This window comes from Rhinopithecus bieti, unplaced genomic scaffold (assembly GCF_001698545.2).
Source record: "Rhinopithecus bieti isolate Rb0 unplaced genomic scaffold, ASM169854v2 scaffold_63316, whole genome shotgun sequence".
Taxonomy (NCBI): Eukaryota; Metazoa; Chordata; class Mammalia; order Primates; family Cercopithecidae; genus Rhinopithecus; species Rhinopithecus bieti.
The window spans coordinates 1,800,615-1,824,466 of record NW_016824497.1 but is presented as its reverse complement, the minus strand read 5'-3'; the positions used below and the strand labels follow the sequence as shown (position 1 = coordinate 1,824,466).

General features: G+C 37.2%; 2 protein-coding genes across 2 annotated transcripts in view; both read left to right on the top strand.

Moving 5' to 3' along the window:
* The window catches only part of LOC108522257 (glutamate-rich protein 2-like), a 10,308-nt gene extending 7,198 nt beyond the window's left edge, over positions 1-3,110 (top strand). Inside the window, exons 3-5 of the mRNA XM_017862337.1 lie at positions 2,586-2,616; positions 2,816-2,864; positions 3,075-3,110. Coding sequence (XP_017717826.1) covers positions 2,586-2,616; positions 2,816-2,864; positions 3,075-3,082 — 88 coding nt within the window. The 3' untranslated portion in view covers positions 3,083-3,110. The remainder of the gene's footprint in view (positions 1-2,585; positions 2,617-2,815; positions 2,865-3,074) is intronic.
* A 5,741-nt stretch (positions 3,111-8,851) lies between these two features.
* Positions 8,852-23,852, top strand: LOC108522279 (glutamate-rich protein 2). Its single transcript, XM_017862373.1, has 5 exons — positions 8,852-8,955; positions 9,737-9,924; positions 17,110-17,167; positions 22,913-22,984; positions 23,643-23,852. The coding sequence occupies exons 1-5, from the start codon at positions 8,928-8,930 to the stop codon at positions 23,765-23,767; spliced, it is 471 nt and encodes a 156-aa protein (XP_017717862.1). The 5' UTR covers positions 8,852-8,927; the 3' UTR covers positions 23,768-23,852.

The window sequence follows — 23,852 nt, the reverse complement described above, 5'->3', positions numbered from 1 at the left end:
TTTTTTTTTTTTTTTTTTTTTGAGATGAAGTCTCACTCTGTCACCCAGGCTGGAGGGCAGTGGCACAATCTCTGCTCATTGCAACCTTCACCTTCACCTCCCGGGTTCAAGCAATTCTCCTGCCTCAGCCTCCCGAGTAGCTGGGACTACAGGTGTGCACCACCACGCCGAACCAAATTTTTTTTTTGTATTTTTAGTAGAGACGGGGCTTCATCATGTTAGCCAGGATGGTCTCGATCTCCTGACCTCGTGATCCGCCTGCCTCAGCCTCCCAAAGTTCTGGGATTACAGGCATGAGCCACCGTGCCCATCCCAAGAGCCCCATCTTTTGAGTATTATTCTGTACTGTCTCCCAAGGAATTCGATGTAATGAAAGGAGATGAAATGGACATTTCCTAGCTAATGATAAAGCCAGACCTAGCAGAGCATGGGTCTCCATCAAGGGCTGAGATCTGTCCATCCTACGTTTTCACCAGGTGAATATGGGAGGAGAATTATATGCACGAATGTTTCATCTAGGTGAAGAGTGGAATGTTGCAATCTCTGAAGATCCTAGAGCTAGAAAGGAAAGGACTGCTCTAAATATAAAGGTGGGCCAGCATGGTGGCTCACGCCTGCAATCCCAGCACTTTGGGAGACCCAGGCAGGAGGATCGCTTAAGGGCCAGGAGTTCGAGACCAGCTTGGCCAACAAAGTGAGACCCTGTCTCTTCAAAAATAAAAAATAAAAAAAATAGCTGGATGTGGTAGTGCACACCTGTGGTCTCAGATACTCAGGAGGCTGAGGTGGGAGCATTGCTTGAGCCCAGGTGATCGAGGCTGCAGTGAGTCATGATCATACCACCACACTCCAGCCTGGGTGACAGAGCGAGACTCTGTCTCAATAATAATATTGTTAATAAATATAAATGTGATGCTCTATGGGACACACAGGTACCCACGGGATTGTGGAACTCTGTGAAGTGAAAGTCTCTCTCAGGGGAGATCGTGTTAGATTTCTTTTGTTAAGGCCTTATTTAGTTCATTATTGCTTTGTTTCCTCTTTGGAACTTTACTGCCCTAGATAATCAGAGGAAAATCTTTCATTTATCCTAGAGTTTGGTCTTCCACCACTGTGTTTCCCCAAAAGATGCTGTGCTGTTCTGATAGACTTTAGTTCTCTGTGAGCCTCTTGGAGAGCTAATGAAATTAACATGTGTAATGTCTGGCTAGGTCAGGGTTCCCCAGAAAGCAAAGCCTGAGGCAAATTTTATATACAACTACTTTATTCAGGAGCATAAGTCAATGTAAGGGACTTGGATTTTAAAAAAGTAAAAATTTAATATGAAATAATGACGCTTCCCTTTTATTGTCCATAGTCTTGGCCCTGAATTTTATATTCCAGAAATCCCTCAGTAGGTAATAATTATGATAATTTTTAAAGTCTGGTTTGGGCGTGGGAACAGTGTTAGAGGGGTGAACAAGTGAATTGTTACTTAGGAAAATTGTAAGTATGGCCACTCGCATACTTGAAAAGAAACCTTGAGTTTATTTTTCTCTTAACTATGAGAATGAAATTTATCCAGATATATAAAAGGCTACCTTATAGGAAAATCAGTCCTATGATCAGGTAACTTAGGTAAAAATTCATAGAGAAAACATTGTACCCTTATATTAATAAACACATGAGAACTTATGAGGTAAGCATTATATTTTAAAATCAAAAGTCATTTCTATATGTATTTAAATAATACTTTATTAAAAATACCATGTTTTGAAATACTGTGGAAGAATTTCTTCGTTCTGGTCACATGTACTCTGAAAGGTGTTTTGTTGTTGTTGTTGTTATTTGAGACAGTCTCGCTCTGTTGCCCAGGCTGGAGTTCAGTGGCGCAATCTTGACTCACTGCAACCTCTGCCTCTCGGGTTCAAGCTATTCTCATGTCTCCGCCTCCCAAGTAGCTGAGATCACAGGCGCCCACCACTGTGCCCAGCTAATTTTTGTATTTTTAGTACAGATGGGGTTTTGCCATGTTGGTCAGGTTGGTCTTGAACTCCTGACCTCAGGTGATCCACCCGCGTCAGCCTCCCAAAGTGCTGGGATTACAGGCATGAGCCACCGCACCCGGTCTTAAAAGGTGTTTTTTTGTTTTGTTTTGTTTTGTTTTGTGACACCAATAAACTGGAATGTGGCAGATAAGTTACATAAAACCAAAAAGATAACAGAGAATTTCTTTTCTTTTAAACTGTTATTTTAGGTTTGGGGTTATGTGTGAAGGTTGGTTACAAAGGTAAATGTGTCATGAGGGTTTGTTTTACTTATTATTTCATCACCCAGGTATTAAGCTTAGTACCCCTTAGTTATCTTTTGTGCTTCTCTCCCTCCCCACTCCCTCCCTGCAAAAGGCTTAATTTCTCTAGATTTTTTTAACTAAATTTCATAATCCAGAAGAATGAGATTTTACAGTTAGAATGGAAATAATGCTACTAAATACAAAAACAAAATACTTAATACCCAACTGACAGACTGTGTTCTGTGTTCTGTTTGTATTTTGAATCTATGTAAGTGTTTAGAGGCTTATGAAGTAAATATTTTGGTTTTTGCAGGACTTCTGTAGACAAGACAGATACTGTAAAGGTGAGAGTATATAATTTTTATAGGATGTTTTGGGTCTATTTTACCATCAATTTGTACAGTTTTTAAATAATCAGCTTTAGTATAAAATTGCATTTCATTCTAGATAATAGAAATGTTTACATAAAGGCTATTAGTAAATTATTTCAAATATCTCAAACTAAAATAATAATGCTAGTTTTTATTTCTGCTTCTATTTTAGACAGCAAAGAACAGACAGAATGGCAGATTGCTAATGTCTGATCCAAAGGGTAAATGATTTACTTTGAAAGAATATGTTTAGCCACTATTTTGTCCTAAATATTAAGAAGAATATTAGAATGGCGAGTGTCATTGAATGACTTCGCAGTTAAATCCTTTATTATTTTGCCTATCTTTTTAAAATTCCTATTTGCCATTTAGAAATGTATGTTAGGGACATCACTGTTAATAAAATACTGAGGGTATTTTTTTCTTTTCAGAAAAGTGACGATTGAATCAAATGAAGCAATGTCAGAGTAAGAAAATGTCTTTGATTGTGCAGCTGATTTCTCCCATGCCTTTTAAGCAATTAGAACTAGATAATGCAGCCATTTGTCACCCAATTAAATTTGAAAGGCCAGAAATGCATGGATTAGCACTTCAGCTTTTGCTTCAGTCAAAGCAGTTGTTAACTTAGATAAAAGGACAGTTAAAATGAAAAATGAATTTTGATAAAAATGTAGAAGTGTAGATAATATTCACTTCTGCTTTTTAATGCTTAAACACCCTGTATTCGGTATTTTACTTGTATCATAATTTTCATAGCTCATTCCTAATTCCCTTTGATACTTATTTCTTTCAAAATATTTCTTCAAGTGAATATTTACTTTAAAATTAAACCAATTATTTTCTATAACATGAATTGTTACTACTCAATAAAGAAAATAATCACCTCAACTAGTTGAAGAAACTGGTGTTAAAAAAATTACATCGTTTCCAGCCTTTTGGCTAAGATCAAGTGTAAAAAAAAATCACAGTACAATATCAATTTAGTAACTAAATGTTAAGTATCTGCCCTGCTCAAGACTCTGATTCTGATAATCTATTAAAGCCCTTCCTGTATTCATCTCTTACTTCCTGAAAAAAAATCTCTATTTATTCTATGAAAAATTACAGCTCGAAAGTTGATCATATACACATTTGTGAGGATTACTGACAAATTAGTAGGTACTGTTCTGGTGGATTCTTCTATTCAAATTCGTATTGTTTTGGTTTATTCTAAAGATTGGCTGGGAAAAATTCTACCGTAGGCAACATATATTTAAATTTTCATATTGTCAAAACTAAAAATGTCCACCTTGGCTTTTGTTGTAAATTATATATATATTACATATTATATGATACTTTTTTTATTAAAGAGAAAGTAATGTATAGCAAATCAGTGACAGAGGACCTTATTTATTGTCATTTAAAGTTACAATCAACCAGACAGAAAGAGCCTTGTTACATATAGTAGTCTACATGTAATTTTATACGTATCCTATTACATGGTTGAAAACATTTAATAAAATCTAAAAAATGTTTAGTTGTCTTTGAGGGATATTTGAAATGTAACTTTCAATAATAGTAATAGAAGTTAGTAGATCACAGATGAAAAGAAATTACTGTTGTATCCATGAGCCCCAGTGTTCTTTGAGTGATAAGCAGTGTTGGAACTGCAGCAAGGGGCGTTCCACCTCCTGACGTAGATAAACCCCAGGGATAAATCAGATGCAGCCTAGGCCAAAATAGAAAAGCAGAGTGGCTACTTGTTCTCTTGATCTCAGTCATAATTGCATCTGCCTCTCAAACTGCTTCTTGCAAGGTCAAAATGATCATTTCCCTTCAATTTGCTTGCAGAGAAGGAGAAGGGTAGACAGTGTAGCCAATAAGCTTCACAGGTGTGTAGTTTTGCCACCTCAGGTACTTCACCCAGAGTTGAAGGTAAACAGGGCTAGTCCTAGAGAAAAATGATCAAGTAGGAAAAAACATCAGGGGGGGATCTTTGCACGGGAAGAGTGTGACTGACCTGCAAAGCTGATGAATTTTTTCAGTGTAGCTTCCATTCCACTCTCCACCCTGCTGCTGTGGCTTCATAGTCTGACTGGCAAGTGAGATTTGCCAAAAGATTTCATTTAGGTTGGGTTAGGGAAAACTCAAAGTGTTTTCATTGCTTTAGTTTTTGTATTTTTCACTCCAGTCCCAGCCACAAGAAGTATGCGAACTCTATAAACCACGAGTTTCAAACTTCTGGGCGCACAAATCCCACATTTAACATTTTCTTTTTCCTTAGAAATCCTATGTGGGAAAGATTTTGTCTACCCAGCAAAGTGCTTTTAGTTGACAAACTATTTTCAGCAGTAGAAATAAAATATGCAGGTATTTGGACCTTACTTGATTTTTTGGTCAAGCTTTCAAGCATAAAGATTGAGGGGAAAATGGCTGAAGCAAATCCACAGCACTCAACACTGACTGAGCTTGAAAAAAATTATCTCTAGGACTTTTCTTACATAATCACATGTTTTATAACCTTTTCTAAAATGAATAACGAGCCATTTTTTTATTCCCATTTTTATACCTCAAGTAAATGTCTCTTTGGACGCAGACCAAGATTGACAAGCAAACTTAATACCCCACCAACACAGGTCTCTCTAAATGTAGCTAAGACATTCTCAGAAAAGTAAGTTTTAGTTAATTTTGTTTTTAGGCCCATGTTTGACAAGTATAAATCATTTTATGACAAAGTTTAAAATAGAAATCTCCTGAAAAAATTATTAATTTCAATAGAAGTTTTGGGATACTTCCTAAATATACCCAACACACTGAGGAAAAAATTCTAAAACTTAGGTTATCTGCCCTCTATCATAAATATGTTCCAATGGAGTGTCTAACCTGATTAGCTCTGTAATTCTATTAAGTACTAAATTAAATACTTTTGCATTTCCAAAGGATATTACTACATAAAGTAAAATTTTAAATCTTTCCTCAGTTGTAATTATAGTTAACAAAAACAGATGTTATAGTATACTAGTTACCTGTTTTTCTTAAATAGTTAGGGGCCTTGTGACCATAAATAGCATCACTTTCTCAAATAGAAGTCAATAGATTTTAGGTAAAGAGGAAATTGACCTTTGGGCCTCTGATTCTTTGAAACTACGCAAGAAAGACCATAGAAAGTGAACAGAAAAGCCATTTATATCTTACTGTTAAAATCAGGATTTGATCAGCTCTCATGCAGGTATTTTTCTAGCATGTTCACTGCTTCCAAATAGTAATATTCCATTTATCTTCAGGTCATTGAGTATGTTGGTTGCCTCCATGTGTGTTTCATTAAAATTATTATAGGCATTTCTAGTTATTCAAATACCTAGAACTATACTAGCTCAATTCCTTTTTTAAGGTATATAACTCAGTGAATATATAAGTGCCATATTTTATTCTAAAGCACACATTTTTTTCATATTTTAACACCTTTTACAATCAGTGTCATCTTACACTTATATTTGGCAATATTTTTTCTTTTTTAGTGTACATAAAACAATGGTATGTCTTATAAATAGATGGTATCTTAGATTCAATGAAATACTTTAATTCAGGGAAGAAAAAAGACATCAAAACCCTTTTATGTAGATCAGCTATGAGAGCATATAAATTTTAGTAATCACTAGTGTGGTGACCTTTTACATAATAGGAGTCTCACAATCCTGGAAACTGAATATTTCAATGATTCCACAACTTTTCATATGTAGAGTTTCTTCTTGGATGCTTTTTGTCACAACTAGAAGATCGAACGGGGCAGAGGCAGAACAAATGTAAATCATCTTTGCTGTGCATTTTTCATTTCCAGAGAAGGGTTTTGCTTTAGCCATATATACTGGGGGAGTAAAGATTCCATTCCCTCCCATAGTATTAAGAATATAACAACCTGGTCAACCTATTTGTTAAATTAGTGCATAAGACCACTAACTTAACTACTAATGTTCTGGATTCATATTTCCATGAGGGAAAAAAACAGAGCCATGGTAACTTTGGGGAACAAATAATACTTTACATCTTTTTATATATTTCCATGCAAACTAGAAGGTGAATTTTTAAAACTTTATGAAGGAGTCAAATTAAAAGGTTCTCAAGGCCTCAAAAAAAGAGACTTGGGATTTTTTTCCACAAGCATAGGGTGCCTATGTTTGTGAACAGAGGGCACCACATTAAGAATTCCTTGTTTCAGTGTGTTATTTACTAACATGAAGCTTCAAGTTTGAAGTCTAAAAGGGAGAGTTAACCCATTTTAGTTAAGCTACTTAATGAAAAGGCTATTTTATGTTATGACCAAGGGCTAATATTATGCTATGCATAAACATAGCATTTAGCAATGGCAAAAATCGATTCATAAACTTAAAAACTCAAGGCTAATTTTCTTAGTTTTATTCCATCATGTCACTGTGATGTACCAAAGACATTTATATAACTGATTACTTAAATGCTGTGTGTTAAAGAACTCTGAAGAGTCTAGGAATACAATAACAAATGCCAGTCAGCAATAGAATTTTAATCATCATAAAATAATTTGTAATGCTTTTCCACAAAGAAGATACTACATTTTAGCTATTTAGTTTATTGTTGGCATATTATATTGTATGTTTATATTAAATGTAGTGTGTGTGTTTAAAGCATTAAACAGAATTATGACCTAAGAAAATATTTTTTCACTGTCTAACATAGGAAGGAAGTCCCTTCTAAGAATATTGAAAATAAAGTCTCTTTAAAGAATATTGAAAATAGAGTATCTTCAAGGAGTATCGAAAGTAAAGATATCTTAACAAATCTACAGTCTGACCTACTGTCATCTTCCTGCTTAAAAGAAAGCACGGGTAATAACATTTGTTTCACTGAATTAACTAACTATGGCTTCTAATTGAACCTTCCTTTTCTGCAACCTTGGGGAACTGACAACTCTGTAGATCTGGGGCGGGTAATGAGAATCAGTAGTTCTTCAAAGTCATGTTCTGGGTGATTCTTATATTCAGCCTGATATGAGATGCATGGATATACATTACATAAGATGATAATTATAGAGTCTTAAGTCCTGGAATAAGTTAAAATACCTATGAAAGCATTAACACATTCCATTCATTTAACAACAGTTGAAAGCCAGAGTGCCAGGCACTGGTTTAGAGGCTGTGGATACAACAGTTGGCAAAATAGGGAAAGCCCTTGTCCTTATAAAGTTTACATTCTAGTAGAAGACATACAGCTGACTATTAAAAACAAGTAACAGGCCAGGTATAGTGGCTCATGCCTATAAATCTCAGCACTTTGGGAGACCAAGGCAAGAGGATCAGCCCAGGTTGAGACCTAGAGTTTGAGACCAGACTGGGCAATATAGCAAGACCCCACCTTTAAAAAATTTTTTAAATTGAAAAAAAAAAATTGCCAAGCATGCTGGTATACACTTGTAGTCCTAGCTACTAGGAAGGCTGAGGCAGGAGGATTATTTGAATCCAGGAGTTCAAGGCTGCAGTGAACTATGATCATGTCCCTGCACTGGGTGGGTGACACAGCAAGACCGTGTCTCAAAAAGAAGTCTAAAAGAAATTGAAAATTAAAAATAAAAATAAATAATAGGCTGATGTAAAGATAGTAAGTTATCCAAGTTGATTGTTCATAGCTACAGAATTAACTCCTTGTTTTACTCTTTCTCCCCTTCTCACTACTGCACTTGACTAGTCTAAAAGAAAAAACAATTAAAAACACAAACACTGTAATCTTAGCACTTTGGGAGGCCGAGGTGGGTGATCACTTGAGGCCAGGAGTTCAAGACCAGCCTAGCCAACATGGCGAAACCCAGTCTGTACTAAACATAAAAAAATTAGCCAGGTGTGGTGGGGTGCACTTATAGTCACAGCTACTCAGAAGATTAAAGCACAAGACTCGCTTGAACCTGGGGAGCAGAGGCTGCAGTGAGCCGAGATCACACCACTGAACTCCAGCCTGGGTGACAGAGCAAGACCCTGTCTCCAAAAATAAATAGATAAATAAATAATAAATAAAAATAAAAAAACACATAAGCAAAATAATTACAGGTTGTGGTAGATGCTATAATGTAAATAAACAGCTCCTGGGGAGAGGGCTGCTTTAGATCTAGGGATCAGGAAACTTCTCTCATGCTGCTAAGTGTTTGTGACATGAATGAGATCATTCCTGTGACATCACAAAATGTCCCTAATTCCTCATTATGACCTCCCTTGGTGACATCAGTGCTTTGAGTCAGTCTACAGGCTGGGTGCACACTGGACGATCAGGGTGGTTGTGAGCTGATGGAGACTGTAAATGAACCAGAAACAGGTAGGTGGATGGCCTGAATAACACAACCATCATACTCTTGGAAGAACTTGATATTCCTTTTCAGGGTAGTACTTTGGGTTTAGGGTCAGGAGTTTGTTTTAAAGTCATAAGTTTTATCTTTTTTTTTTTTTGGTCTTTGGTCTTTTTTTTTTCTTAACATTGTCTTATATGAAGCTCTCCTAGATTTCCTCATTTTCTTCTTTCTAACACAAATGGGTATACATGATTTAGAACAGCTCATGGCCACCTTCCCATCAAAGAAGGCATCTCAAAGACTTCCCAGGCACTCAAATCATACAAGAAGGGGTGGGTGTAACACAAGTTCAATTTCAAACTGTGAAAGACTTCCACAAAGCTGAAGGAGCCAGCAGACTCACTCAGTAGTATTTCCCCAGGAGATTATTTAAACTTACTTTAATAGAAGTATATTTATTTTATTGTGTATTAGTAAAAATGGACAAGATATAGTTAAGACTATGGACTCTAGGGCCAGACTGACTCACAGATCTACCACTTAATTAGCTGTGTGAAGTTGGCCAGTATATTTAACCTCTCTGTCCCTCAGTTTCCTCACCTATAAATGGGAATAAAAATAGTACATACCTCATTGATGTTGAGAGATTTAAATGAGTTAAAACGTGTAGTGTTTTGAATATAAGTTTGTCATGATAATTGTTACTTTTATTAATATATCAGTTTAATGAATGGTAATAGGATCTGGCAAAATTTAATTTGCAAACTTTTCGATGTCTATTGATTAATTAGGTATATTCTCTTTTAGGTGAAGTGAGCAAAGATGCAGTCATTGTAAAGCAGGAGAAAAATAATGAATATTGCCTTCAGGATATTGATGATAAGTTGTCAGGATCAGCAGAGGATGATGATGAAGATGATACCAATGAAGAAGATAATGATGAAGATAGTAACCCTAAAAAGAATACTCAGGCCCCACTAGAGTTAATGGCAGAAGTAAGTTTTACTTGTGCATATAATTTAAGAAACTTTAAAATATTGAAATAACTAAAGATTGAAGATTTAAAATCACTACTGTGAGAACTAAAAAAGTGGATTTCACGGAGATAGAACATAGAATGGTGGTTACCAGAGGCTGGACGGGAAGAAGGGAGAAAAAGAGAAGTCCGTTAAGTGGCACAAAAGTACAGTTAGATGGAAGGAATAAATTCTAGTATTCAGTAGTATAGTAGGGAAATTATAGTTAACAGTAGTTTATTACATACTTTAAACCAGAAGAGAAAAATTGTAATATTCCCAGCACAAAGAAGAGATAAATGTTTGAGATGATGGTTAATCCAATTGCCTTGATTTGATCATTACACATTGTATACAAGTATCAAACATGTACCCTCAAAATGTGTACAATATTATATATCAATAAAAAATGAACATTTAAAAAAATTAATAAAAAGATCCTTGTCCACACATAGATGCTTACCTGGCTACTCATCTCTCTTACTGCTTTCACCATGTTAGAGGTGAAAGAAGATTCTGGAAGGGACATGCAGTATTTTGGTAAGGCTGAGGCAGGGGTAAGAGAAGTGTTGGTATAAAACTCTTCAAGGACTGATTTAAGGAAAGCTTTCTATACAGTGGGCACTATGCTAGATGCTGGGGATATAGAAATAAATAGGACATATCTTTGCCCTTGATAACAGGCACATATATAAATAATTACAATAAGATGAAATGCATGCTAGTAATAAAAGTATTTATTAAGTTTCTGGGGACAGGGAGGATTAAGGGGCTAACTGAGAAAAGAAGCAGGAGGAACAAAGAATAAGAGGAGGACTTTTAGAGGAAGAGACACGAATAGAATCTTAGAAACCTGAAGGAAGAGGCAAGTGTAGAATTCAACTGTTAAAACAAGAGAAGGCATTACTGGCATCAGAAGAGGCACATATGAAGGCATTGAAGCCTGAAATAACACACTCAGAAATTATACATGAGCATTTACTGACAATTCTATGGAGAACGAAACAATTTTACCTGGCTTGTTGTGATATCACAGTCTACCTTTAATTATTATTATACAACCTCATGTATATTGTATAATAGGACACTCATTTCTCTTTCCCATCCTTTGTATTATTTTCCCATACATTTTACTTCTATTAATGCATATATTATAAGCCCCTCAATACATTTTTTTTTTTTAGGGGTTAATTCTCTTTTAAAGAGATTGTAAAATCTCTTTTCAAATGTCCTTTTTATTTACCCACATATGTGCATTTTCTGGTGTTCCTCATAGCTTCCTGTAGATCCCAATTTCTACCTGATATCATTTTCCCTTTACCCAAAAAACTTCTTTTAATATTTCTTATAATGCAGGTCTACTGGCAATAAATTCTCTCAGCTTTTTTTTTTTTTTTTTGTCTTGAAAGGTCTTAATTTCACTTCATTTAAAACAAATTTGTAGCTAGAGCAATTCTAGATTGCCAAAAATTTTTTAGTGCTTGAACTGTTTCGTTTGAACTGTTGCTTCATTGTCTCATAGCTTGCATAGTTTCAGAAGAGATATCTGCTGTTCTTCTCTTTATTCATCCATTATATAATGTCTTATACAAATTTTTTCTTCCATATTATTTTATTTCACAATTTGATTATAGCGTGCCTAGGTGTGGTTTTCCTCATAGTCCTGCTCATTAAGATTCTTGGATCTGTGAGTTTATAGTCTTCATCAGGTTTGGAAAATGTTCAGTTATTCTTCATATATTTTTTCTGACCTCTGCTCTTCCTCTTTTCATCTAAGGTACAATTGCTAAAACACTGAACCACCCAGTATTGTCCCAGAGGTCGGATATTCCACTTAAATTTTTTTCAGTTTTTTTCTTTTTTTTTTTTGGATAATATATATTGCTATGTCTTCAAATTTATAATCTTTTCTTTGCAGTTATAATCTGCTGTTAATCTCATCCTGCATTATATTGTTTTGCATTTCAGATACTGTAGTTACCATCTCTAGAAGTTCTATTTAGATATTTTTATACCTATTATTTCTCTCATCATCACATTCATATTTACCTCTGTTTTTGAGCATATGGCATGTATTTATAATAGCTGTTTTAACATGCCTGCCTGCTATTCTATCATCTTTGTTCATTCTAGGTCAGTTTCTACTGATTGTTTTCTCCTGCTTATGGGTCTTATTTTTTTCCTTATTTGCATGCCTGTATTTTGTTTGTTTGTTTTAATAGATGGGGTCTTGCTTTGCCAGGCTGGAGTGCAGTGACTACTCACAGGCATAATCATGATACAGTACACCCTCAAATTCCTGGGCTCAAGCAATCCTGCCTCAGCCTCCTGAGTAGCTGGGACTACAGGTGCACACCACCACACCTGGTACCCGACAATTATTTACTGAATCCCAAACATTGTAAATTTTATGTTTTTGGGTATAAATGTTTGTTGTTTTTCTGTAAATATTGTTGGACTTCTATAAATATTTGTTCTGGGGCACAGCTAAGGTGCTTGGAAGCAGGTATCTCTTTGACCCTTGCTTTTAAACTTTGTTAGGGAGCATCCAGGGCAGCCTTTATGTAGCGTAGGGACAGTACTAAGGCAGTGCCCTTATGGGGATTCCCCAATGCTCTGCATTTAGGAGGACCTTCCACTCGGGCTGGTAAGAACATGAGCTGCTCTCAACCCTATCTGATAGCCAGTGATTATTCCACCTGCTCATTCTAATGATTCTTTCTCCAGGCTCAGATAGTTTCTTCACACTCACATGCAGATCATTACCAGCCAAAGACTCAAAGAGACACCTCTGCAGATTGCTGGAGCCCTCTGTCTTTGTGAAACTCCCTCCTCTTTTGAAAATTATAGCCACCTTGGCTGTAATCTCTGCAGTCCAAACTATGTCATTTCAACCCAGAGAAAATCACTGGTTTGTGTTTAGATTTGTCTTCCTCATGCTGGCCCCTGGAAACAGCCTACAAGTGGTAAGCTAAGGCAATCATAGGACCCACTTTGTTTCCCTTCTCTCAGAAATACCACTGTCCTGTGATACTTGTTGTCCAGTGTCTGAAAACTGTTGTTTCATATATTTTTGTCCAATTTTATGGTTGTTTAAGGAAGGACAGTAAGTCTGGTCTCTGTTACTCCATCATGGCCAAAAGCCTCAATTAGATTTTTAGCACAAAATAAAAAATGCTTATGTACTTCTCTTCTTAGATAATTTAATCCAATTGCTAGCCATGAAATCACATAAAGAAATCAGTCATATTATATTTACTATATTTCCTTCCTAGAATAAAGCATATATAGGAAATTTTGAAACCTCCTTAATATTAAAAGGTGCTTTTAAGAAGGAAGAAGAAAAATTGATGCCAAATATTAGAAAGACTCCACTTAGTCTTCCTTTTGTCTAGACACCTAAATCATTCTCGAATTATAGAGCATTCAATGACCCTATTTACCATAACCAGACTCTCTGGAGTTGCTTATTTTCTTTTTTTCTTTCTTTTTCAACATTTAATTATAAAAGTCATCCATTAATTCATTTTCATGTAAAAATTCAGATAATATGAGATTGCTTACTTTCATATCTTGTTTTGTACTATGGATAAGATTTCTTGTTTTCACAATGCATCCCTTTTTAATTGTCCCAATTTTTATTTTTTTATTTTATTAATTTTTTTTTTTTTAGATGGAGTCTTGCTCTGTGGCCCAGATGGAGTACAGTGGGTGATCTCAGCTCACTGCACCTCTGCCTCCTGGGTTCAAGCTATTCTTCTCCCTCAGCCTCCTGAGTACCTGGGACTACAGGCACACACCACCACGCCCAGCTAATTTTGTGTGTGTGTGTGTGTCTTTTTAGTAGAGACAGGGTTTTACCATGTTGGCCAGGATGGTCTTGATCTCCTGACCTTGTGATTCACCTGCCTTGGCCTCCCAAAGTGCTGGGATTACAGGTGTAAGCCACCGCGCCCAGCCAATTTTGTAAATTTTAAAACCTATAGAAAAATGGAAAGAGTAGAACAATGAACACCTAAATACTCTTTACTAGATTCACTACTCATTAACATTGTGCCTCATTTGCTGTATCTTTCTCTTTTGATAGGAGAGGCATAGATATAACCTAGCCATATACTTCTTTTTTTTTTTTTAATTTTTTGAGACAATCTTGCTCTGTCGCCCAGGCTGGAGTGCAGTGGCACCATCTCACCTCACTGCAACCTCTGTCTCTGGGTTGAAGTGATTCTCCTGCCTCAGCCTCCTGAGTAGCTGGGATTACAGGTATGCACCACCATGCCTGGCTAATTTTTTTTTTTTTTAAGTAGAGATCGGGTTTCACCATATTGGCCAAGCCAGTCACGACCTCAGGTGATCCGCCCACCTTGGCCTCCCAAAGTGTTGGGATTACAGGCGTGAGCCACTGCGCCCAGCTTAGATATATACTTCTGACTGGAACACTTGAAATTAGTTGTAGACATCATGAAACTTCACCCATAAATACTCAAGCTGGATCTCCAAAGTTCGTTCTTCAGTGTAACACTATATCCTTATCACAACTAAGAAAATTAGTAATAATTCTGTAACATATAATATTCCACCAGATTTAGATTTCTGAATTTATCTTTAAAATGGCTTTTCTAGCTTCTAGCTAGATTTTTTTTTTCCAGTCAGATTTCATCAGTGTTTATGCTTTTTGTTTAGTTGTTAAGCATGTCTTTATTCTGAATATCACAAATACTTTTGTACACCTGTCTTCAGCGTAATTTTGGAGTGTTAGATAATTCTCATTGAGGGCTTTGGCAAAACATCCATTGCAAAAATTTCGTAATTTTACTGCCCTTTGAACTGTTAAAGGAAATATATTTTATGCTAACAAAAACAACAAATAGGTCAATACAAGGGAATTTGAAATTGATTCCATACTTCTTTTCTTTTTCTGAGGCTAGTATTATTAATATAATGCTTCATTAAATACACTACATATTAGATAATATTAAGCAATTCCTAAATGTTTAGGTATGATAGTAATATTTGGATTGGGTTTTATAGTAATGTAAAATGAGACGATATCTGTAAACTGCTTTACAATAATCCAGACAGAGCGGGGGAAAGAGTGTGTGGTGATATTGATAGAACCCAAATTTTGAAGCTGAGAATTGGGAACTTGGATTTCTTTTACTATTCTCTCTATTTTGTGTATATTTAAATTTTCATAATAGATTTTAAAATATAAAATAGCTGCATATTTTATTGATCACATTCTCTGTCCATGATCAATTAAACTAGGCATTAATAACAAAAATAACAATAACAAAACCACTTAAAACTAAAAAAAATGTTTCTAAATGGCATGAATGTAAAAGAAAAATAAAAAATAAACTTAAGCTAGGCACAGTGGCTCACGCCTGTAATCCCAGCACTTTGGGAGGCTAAGGCAGGAGAATCACTTGAGATCAGGAGTTCAAGACCAGCCTGGCCAACATGGTAAAATCCCATCTCTACTAAAAATACAAACAGTTAGCCAGGTGTGGTAGTGCATGCCTGTAATCCCAGCTACTCAGTAGGCTGAGGCAGGAGAATTGCTTGAACTCAGGAGGCAGAGGTTGCAGTGAGCCAGGATCACACCATGCACTCCAGCCTGGGCAACAGATCAGACTCCATCTCAAAAAAAAAAAAAAAAAAACTCGAAAACTATTTGGAAAATAGTGATCACCATAACACTAAATATTAAAATGTTGAAAAAAACTTAAAATTTCAAATGCTTCAATGATGATGATGATGATGATTCAAGGAAGAATGACAATAAATGAAGTAAATATTAATGCCAGAAACTAGAAAAATAAAATAAACATAAAACAAGAAAAGAATTAAAGAAACTTTAATTCAAACTAAAAACCAAATTAATGTATCAAGAGCTGGATATTTGAAAAAAGGATGACATAGATATGAACTACTAGATATCATAATTAAAATGGAAGAAAACCACAAATAGGAATGAAAATGAAAATGTCTTAACCTAGACAAGAATAGATTTTGAAAATAAAAGAATTCTATTGCATGAGTTGAACATACCATGTTAATTAGTATGTGAATGAGAATTTTGATGAAATTAATGACTTATAGAAAAATCTCTGGAAGAGTTATATTTACATTAGAAAAAAAAATTTTTAAACCCATGGGAGAAACTGAGAAAAGTGGTAGAGAACTACTTCTGAAAACAGTACCTGGGTATTTATCAAATATCTGGAAGTGTATGAGAAGGGTCTCTTTTATATTACTATATGCCTCTATCTCTTACAGAATAAAACTCATACACCTGCATGTGGTTCAGAATATGTCACACACAAGCAAGAACAATCATCGAAGTATAGGGGATTTTGTGTGCTTTTTTTTTAATGGAAGCAGTCTAAATAGCTATAATAGAAGATTAGTTTAGTAGATTGTAGCCTAAGTAAGTAAAAAATATGTAAGAATATTTCATGCCATGGGGAGAAAATGATCACAATCTGTGGGGTTTTTTTTTTTAAGTTACTAAATAAAATGTGGTAAATACATATGTGTTCATTTATGGAAAATAATACCTGAAATTATACATGAAGATGTTAAAAATAAATGTGTTTATTTTTCATAGATGGTAGAAATGTAAGTGCTTCTTAATTGGGGACAGAATGTGTTTATTTAGCTTTTAAATTTCCTACATAAAAAGATGTAGTATTTTGTAACAAGGAAAGTATAATAAAAATAATAAAAGCAAAACTGGATGATATAAGAGCAATGCTGGAAAATATCAAATGTACATTTTGTAAGTCTGCGTTTTTTTCAACTGTCATATAATTATGGACTAAGTTACAAATGAAACCTGTATCTGAACCAAAGGAATATTAAAATAAAGTGATTAATGTCTTCACTATCTGTGCCAGTTGAATCAACCTACATATTCTCAAATTGTTCAGTAGTACATACACAGTATGGTTGCAGGAAAGCAGAGGTATCCTTACCCTATGTGGCTTTGCCATCAGAGGTCCTTCAATATCCTTGATTAATTGATTGGTTATAGACTGACTCCTGGAAAAACATGGAAATGTTAAAAGCAAAACAACTAATCATTAATGAAAGATTTTCTAGGGAGTTTGAGTTGACAACATTTAAATTCACTCATCTGAAGAATTTAATGTTTTCCAGTTCCTGAGAGCAGAAATGGCCCGAGAGTACCAGTTGGCAAAAAAATTATGTCAGATGAGTAAGTACAAAATACTTTCATATTTTCTAATCTTTGTTTTCAAAAACAAATTCAATAATATGTAAGATGGCTTGATTATCATAAGTCTAGTGAATTCCCTGATAGTGTCTCAGTGATTCCTTGATAGTAAATTAGGTTGGTTGGTATAAGGACTAATTTAGATCTCTAGAGTACATTTTAGTGGAATAAATTAATGTAATTACCATCACTGGAAAATAAATAAAAAATTTTACCCTCATGATGATGGGTTAGTAGCTTTATACCTTTAGTTTCAGAGAAGTGTCAGGTGGTACAGCAGTCAAACCTTAACTGAACATGCATTTATCCCACAAACATTGAGTGCCTACATGTGCCAGCCACTGTTCCAGGCACTGGAAATACAATAGTCAGTCAGACAGATGACAATCCCACATTTGTATCTAGTGTTGGAAAGACAATAAACAGACAGTGTGTCATGAATGATAGGTGCCATAGTGAGAAATAAAGTAGGGAAGAAGGAATAGAAGGTAGTGGAGGAAGGCAAAGCAGTTTTAAATAGGATGGCCCAGGAAGGCCTCACTGAAAGACTTGAAGAAGAGCCACATGAATATCTGGAGGACGAGTGTGCCAGGGAGGGTGAATGGCAAATGTGCTATGACAGGAGTGTGCCTGAAAGGAACAGCGAGGAGGACAGTGTAACTGGAGCAGAATGAGCAGGGGGAAGTGTGATAGGAAATAAAGTCAGAGGCGTCATGGGCAGGGGGTTGTCAGATTGCATAGGATCTTTTCTTGATTTAAAAACCTTCCTGTTTCCCCTGAGGTGGGAAAACCTCTGCAGGCTTTTGAGTAGAGCAATAGTATGATCTACCTTACTTTTCTTTCTATATTTGGTTTTTAGTGGTTTGACTTGATGTTCAAAATAGTTGTGGGTTTTTTGTCGCAGTTGTACTGTTCGGGACATTTGCTGAGTTTCTTACCTCTGTGGGTTGATGTTTCTGCCAGATTTGAAAATTTCCTGGCCATTACCTTTTCAAATACCACTTCTACCCTATTCTCTCTCTTATCTTCCTGGGTCTCCAATTACACATAAATTTGACTTTTTTTTTTCCTGGTATCCCATGTGTATCTTATATTCAGCTCTGGTGTGTTTTGTTTTCTCTCTTCTCTTCTCTTCTCTTCTCTTCTCTTCTCTTCTCTTCTCTTCTCTTCTCTTCTCTTCTTTCTCTTCTCTTCTCTCTCTTTTATTTTTTTTTGAGACAGGGTCTCGCTCTGTCACCCAGGCTGGAGTGTAGTGGTGCAATCTCAGCTCACTGCAACCTCTGCATCCTGAGTTCAAGTGATTCTCGTGCCTCAGCCCCCATGAGTAGCTGGGATTACAGGCTTGTGCCACCATGCCTGGCTAATTTTTGTATTTTTAGTAGAGACGGGGGTTTCACTATGTTGGCCAGGCTGGTCTTGAACTCTTGGCCTCAAATGAGTCTCCTGCCTCAGCCTCCCAAAGTGCTGGGATTACAGGCATGAACCATGAGGCCTGGCTCTCTTTCTTTTATTTCTATGTGTCAGTTTTAATATTTTCTATTTACCTGTTTTTGAGTTTCTTTATTCTATCTTCTGCTGTGTCCAGTCTGCTGTTAAAACTATTTAGTGAGTCCAAGATTGTCTTTTCCATTTTAGAATTTCCATTTAGCAATCTGGAAAGATTCTGGTTCTCTGTTGAACTTTATCATCTTTTCAACTATTTTATGGATCTTTTTCTTGTAATATATTAGTCATAATATGTTAAAAAAGAGAAAATAGCAACTCTACAATTAAACTTGTTGATAGCAGGACTCAAAATATTAAGTAGGCCTGGTGCGGTGGCTCACGCCTGTAATCCCAGCACTTTGGGAAGCCGAGGCGGGCGGATCACAAGGTCAGGAGATCGAGACCACGGTGAAACCTCGTCTCTACTAAAAATACAAAAAACATTAGCCAGGCGCGGTGGCAGGCGCCTGTAGTCCCAGCTACTCAGGAGAATGAGGGAGGCAGGAGAATGGCATGATCCCGGGAGGCGGAGCTTGCAGTGAGCCGAGATTGCGCCACTGCGCTCCAGCCTGGGCGACAGAGCGAGACTCCGTCTCAAAAATATATATATATATATTAAGTAGTGTTAAACTTAAATTCATTCTTACAGTAAAGTCCTTAAGTGAAAATGTAGTACAAGGATTGAGGGTCTGCCCTGGCTTGCCTCGCAAGAGTCCCAGTTGTGGAGAGGGTACTTCTAGAACATTGGCTCATTTTGCAAATGGGTTTCTTGAATACTTCAACACTTCCCATCTTATGTCTGAGGTAAATAATCCTTTCTTTTTTTTTTTTTTTGAGACGGAGTCTCGCTCTGTCGCCCAGGCTGGAGTGCAGTGGCCGGATCTCAGCTCACTGCAAGCTCCGCCTCCCGGGTTCACGCCATTCTCCTGCCTCAGCCTCCCAAGCAGCTGGGACTACAGGCGCCCGCCACCTCAGCCGGCTAGTTTTTTGTATTTTTTAGTAGAGACGGGGTTTCACCGTGTTAGCCAGGATGGTCTCGATCTCCTGACCTCATGATCCGCCCGTCTCGGCCTCCCAAAGTGCTGGGATTACAGGCTTGAGCCACCGCACCCGGCTGTAAATAATCCTTTCAAGCACTTTTGACCTTGAGAGCCATTGAATAAAATATCTTAGTCAAAATTATTTTTGATGACCCACAAATATAGAATTTTTTTTGAGACAGGGTCTTGCTTTGTCACCCAGGCTGGAGTGCAGTGGCACAATGTCGGCTCGCTGCCGTCTCAATCTCCCAGCTCAGGCAATCTGCCCACCTCAGCCTCCCTAGTAGCTGGGACTATAGACGCATACCACCACACCCACTAATTTTTGTATTTTTTGTAGAGACGAGTTTTGCCATATTCTCCAGGCTGGTCTCAAACTGCCTAGGCTTAAGTGATCTGCCTGCCATGGCCTCCCAAAGCAATGGGATTACAGGCAAGAGTCACTGCATCCAGCCAGAATTTCTAATTAGAAGAAATCCTGACAGAATCATGTTCAATCCTCTATTTTTATAAAAACACTGAAGTATTATTGTTACTATTTTTGAAACAGGGTCTCATTCTGTCACCCAGGCTGGAGTACAGTGGTACGATCACAGCTCACTGCAGCCTTGAACTCCTATGCTCAAGTGATCCTACTACCTCAGCCTCTCAAGTAGCTGGGACTATGGGCACATAACACCATGCCCAGGTAATTTTTGTATTTTTTGTAGAGGCAGGGTTTCACCACATTGCCCAGGCTGGTCCCAAACTCCTGGGCTCAAGCGATCCTCCCACCTCAGCCTCTCAAAGTGTTGGGATTACAGACATGAGCCACTGCACCTGGCCCAAAGTGGTTTTTAAATGGAACTGAAAGTCAAGAGTCCAAAGTACTTTACATTTCTCCATTCATCTCATGAGTGACTATGAGATTTGGTGCCAATAAATCTTCCTATTTTTTGGTCACTTCACCTATAAGTCAAAAACCTGCAGCTCAGTCTCTTTAGGGTGCCACACTTCTGCTCCCAGACAGCCTGAGATTCTCTACATAATACATGGAGGTCCTGGAAGATTTATTTCATAAATTATCAGTTGTAAATGTTAAAGAATAATGGCTCAAAAACCAAAATACTTCATGCCATTATGTGTCTAATGCAAATACAGATATACTGTATCTTCTGAAAATTTCGTTCCTACAAAACCTTCTATTTATTTTTGAGTAAAATAACTCACTCTTTCCTATTAGCCTACAGTATACTTTTAAAGAAACTAGTATCTAAGGAAGCAAGCTGGAGAAACCCTCTTCTGGAAAGAAGCTTAGCCTCAGAGATTTAGACTATTAATGATAAGCATATTTTAATCCAAGGTAAAATGGGTAAAAAGTTACTTTGCTCAGAAACCTTATGTGTATGTATAATGATACATAAAATACCTATAGGGTCCTTAAAAGCAGCTTCTAAGCAAGCACACAGTCATGCTAACCCAGACTGATGACAAATTGTTAGTTAGTAGATTAGGAAATAAAGTCCCTTCTTTGGTGTATCAAGATGAAAGCCATGGGTGGGGTCCTATGAGCCAAAGGGGTCTAGTTGAACCATCTACAATGTCCACAATGGTTCTCTCTCTCCCTCACTCTCTCTTTTTTTTTTTTTTCCCCTTGGAGACAGAGTCTCCCTCAGTCACTTAGCCTGGGATGCAGTGGCAAAATCTCGACCCACTGCAACCTCCATCTCCTGGGCTCATGTCATCCTCCTGCCTCACCCTCCCAAGGAGCTGGGACTACAAGCATGTGCTACCACACCCAGCTAATTTTTGTATTTTTTTGTAGAGACAGGGTTTCACCAGGTTTGCAAAGGCTGGTCTTGAACTCCTGAGCTCAAATGATCCACCTGCCTCAGCCTCCCAAAGTGCTGGGATTACAAGTCTGAGCCACTGTGCCCAGCCTCACAATTATCTCTTACTTTTAGCCAGATGAAGAGCACTCTTGATGTTTCAGTGCCCCCCTTGGAGGCCACCAAGATATTAAACAGATGATGTGGAGTTATGAATACTCCTCAAGGCTGGTAGGAAGAAATAGAGCGAGATCTGTGGAGCGAGATCTAAAAAAGTGAATAAAATAGTCTAGACAACTCTGAAACTAAGCTTATAAATCTTTCTGGCCTCTAGGATTTCAGTAACATACTAACAAGCCTAAAAAAGTCTATTGGTGTGGTCCAAAAGAAAGGTGACACAGTCACATAAAGGATCAGCGGAAAGGAATAAATAGTGCTGAAAACAATGGGTCCAATGAAGCTGGAGAACGTTGTTAAGCAGGCGACGACCAAAGTGTGGACTATAGTAAAAGTTGTCAAGATGAAGAGAAAGAAGTAACATCAGTTTCCCCTATTGGAAAGATGTAACAAAATGGCATCTCTACTATGGAAGAGGTTGCATTAAAAACAAACAAACAAACAAAATCTTCCTCTGTGTTTCGATGAGACCTTTAGTAAAGGATGTCACGTAGATGGGTGGATGACATGAGATGAAGGATTAACAGACCTCTAGGCACACAGTCTTCTCATTAGCAAAGTCTCCATATTTTGCAGGATTTGTACCTTCTTTGAGAAATGATTATGTTCATGAAACACTCTGGCTACTGGCCTATGAGGGAAGCCATGTTGAGGTGATAGAGATTGCATTCTATGGATAGGAGGTAGAAAATATAATGAGGGCTGGGCGCAGTGGCTCACGCCTGTAATCCCAGCACTTTGGGAGGCCGAGGTGGGGTGGATCACCTGAGGTCAGGAGTTCGAGACCAGCCTGGGCAACATGGTGAAACCCTGTCTACTAAAAATACAAAAGTTAGCCAGGCATGGTGGCGCACACCTGTAGTCCCAGCTACTTGGGAAGCTGAGGCAGGAGAATCACTTGAACCCGGGAGGCAGGGGCTGCAGTGAGCCAAGATCACGCCACTGCACTCCAGTCTGGGTGACAGAGAGACACACTGTCTCAGGAAAAAAAAAAAAAACAGAAAATAAAATATAATGAGGATCATTTATCTTCCAAAGCACAAAATATAAGTGCAGCATTTTCTCTGTTTGCACTCAGATGTATCTGTGGTATAATTGTTAGTGTTTATCACTTTGTGCATTTCACCTGCTCTGAGTGACAGTTCAATTTCATTCTAAGGAGCCTGTTTGCTGAAACACTGAACGTTAATAACACACATTCTGTTGTCCATTTTCAGTCCTCATCTATGAACCAGAAAATCCTGAAGCCAAGGAGTTTTTCACACTTATTGAAGAAATGTTGCTGATGGGTAATTTTAAAAATTGAAATTCCTTGTTTCTCACAGAACTATAAGCACTCACTTTTTAAAAACCCATTATCCCGGGAGATTGTCAATACATCTTTAGGAAGTGGTTAAGAAAAGGCTAAATGACTGTCCTAAATGGTTTAGTGAAACGGCTTGTCCTCTGTGGATGGTCACAATGACCCCCTTCTCTCTGTGGGACAGAACTGCCCAAGCAGAGCAGGCTGCCTGGGGACCAGGCATCAGGTACTGACAAGCAGAACATGCTAACACAGCTGCGTGTTAAAGGAATTACCCACAATTCCAAGGGAAGCCAAACCCTCTAAATTACCATGTCTCACTTCCTTTCAATGGACAATTTTACTACTGTCAATAAAATTCTATGATAGAAATAATTCTATGAAATTATTAAATAGAATTTCATTGACAATAGTAAAATATTTTCATAGACCTATGTTTTAAATTATCAAAACACCTGTATGCCAGTAAAATATGTTTCTTCTTTGTACTACCACTTTGACCCTATGTGCAGTTAGCCAAGTCCAACTCAGTTCTTATGTTGTAAATATATGTATTTCTTGGTAGAGGGAGGGGCAAGGAGAACTATTTCTCAGAGTGAAATATTAAGAAGCACTTTAAGCAATCCTCTTCCTTTCTGTGGCAGAGAAAACTCAGAATCGTGAACAAGATGGTGAAGACAGTGATGAAGACAGCAGTGGTGAGAGTAAAGGAGAAAGCGATGAGGAGCTGAGTGACGAGAGCTCTGATGAGGGTGAAGATGGATCATGAGTGTTGCTGCGATACTTAAAGCTTCATGTATTTTCATTAATGTATACCATGCAAATATAAAGACGAGAGTGGCATTTTAGTCTAA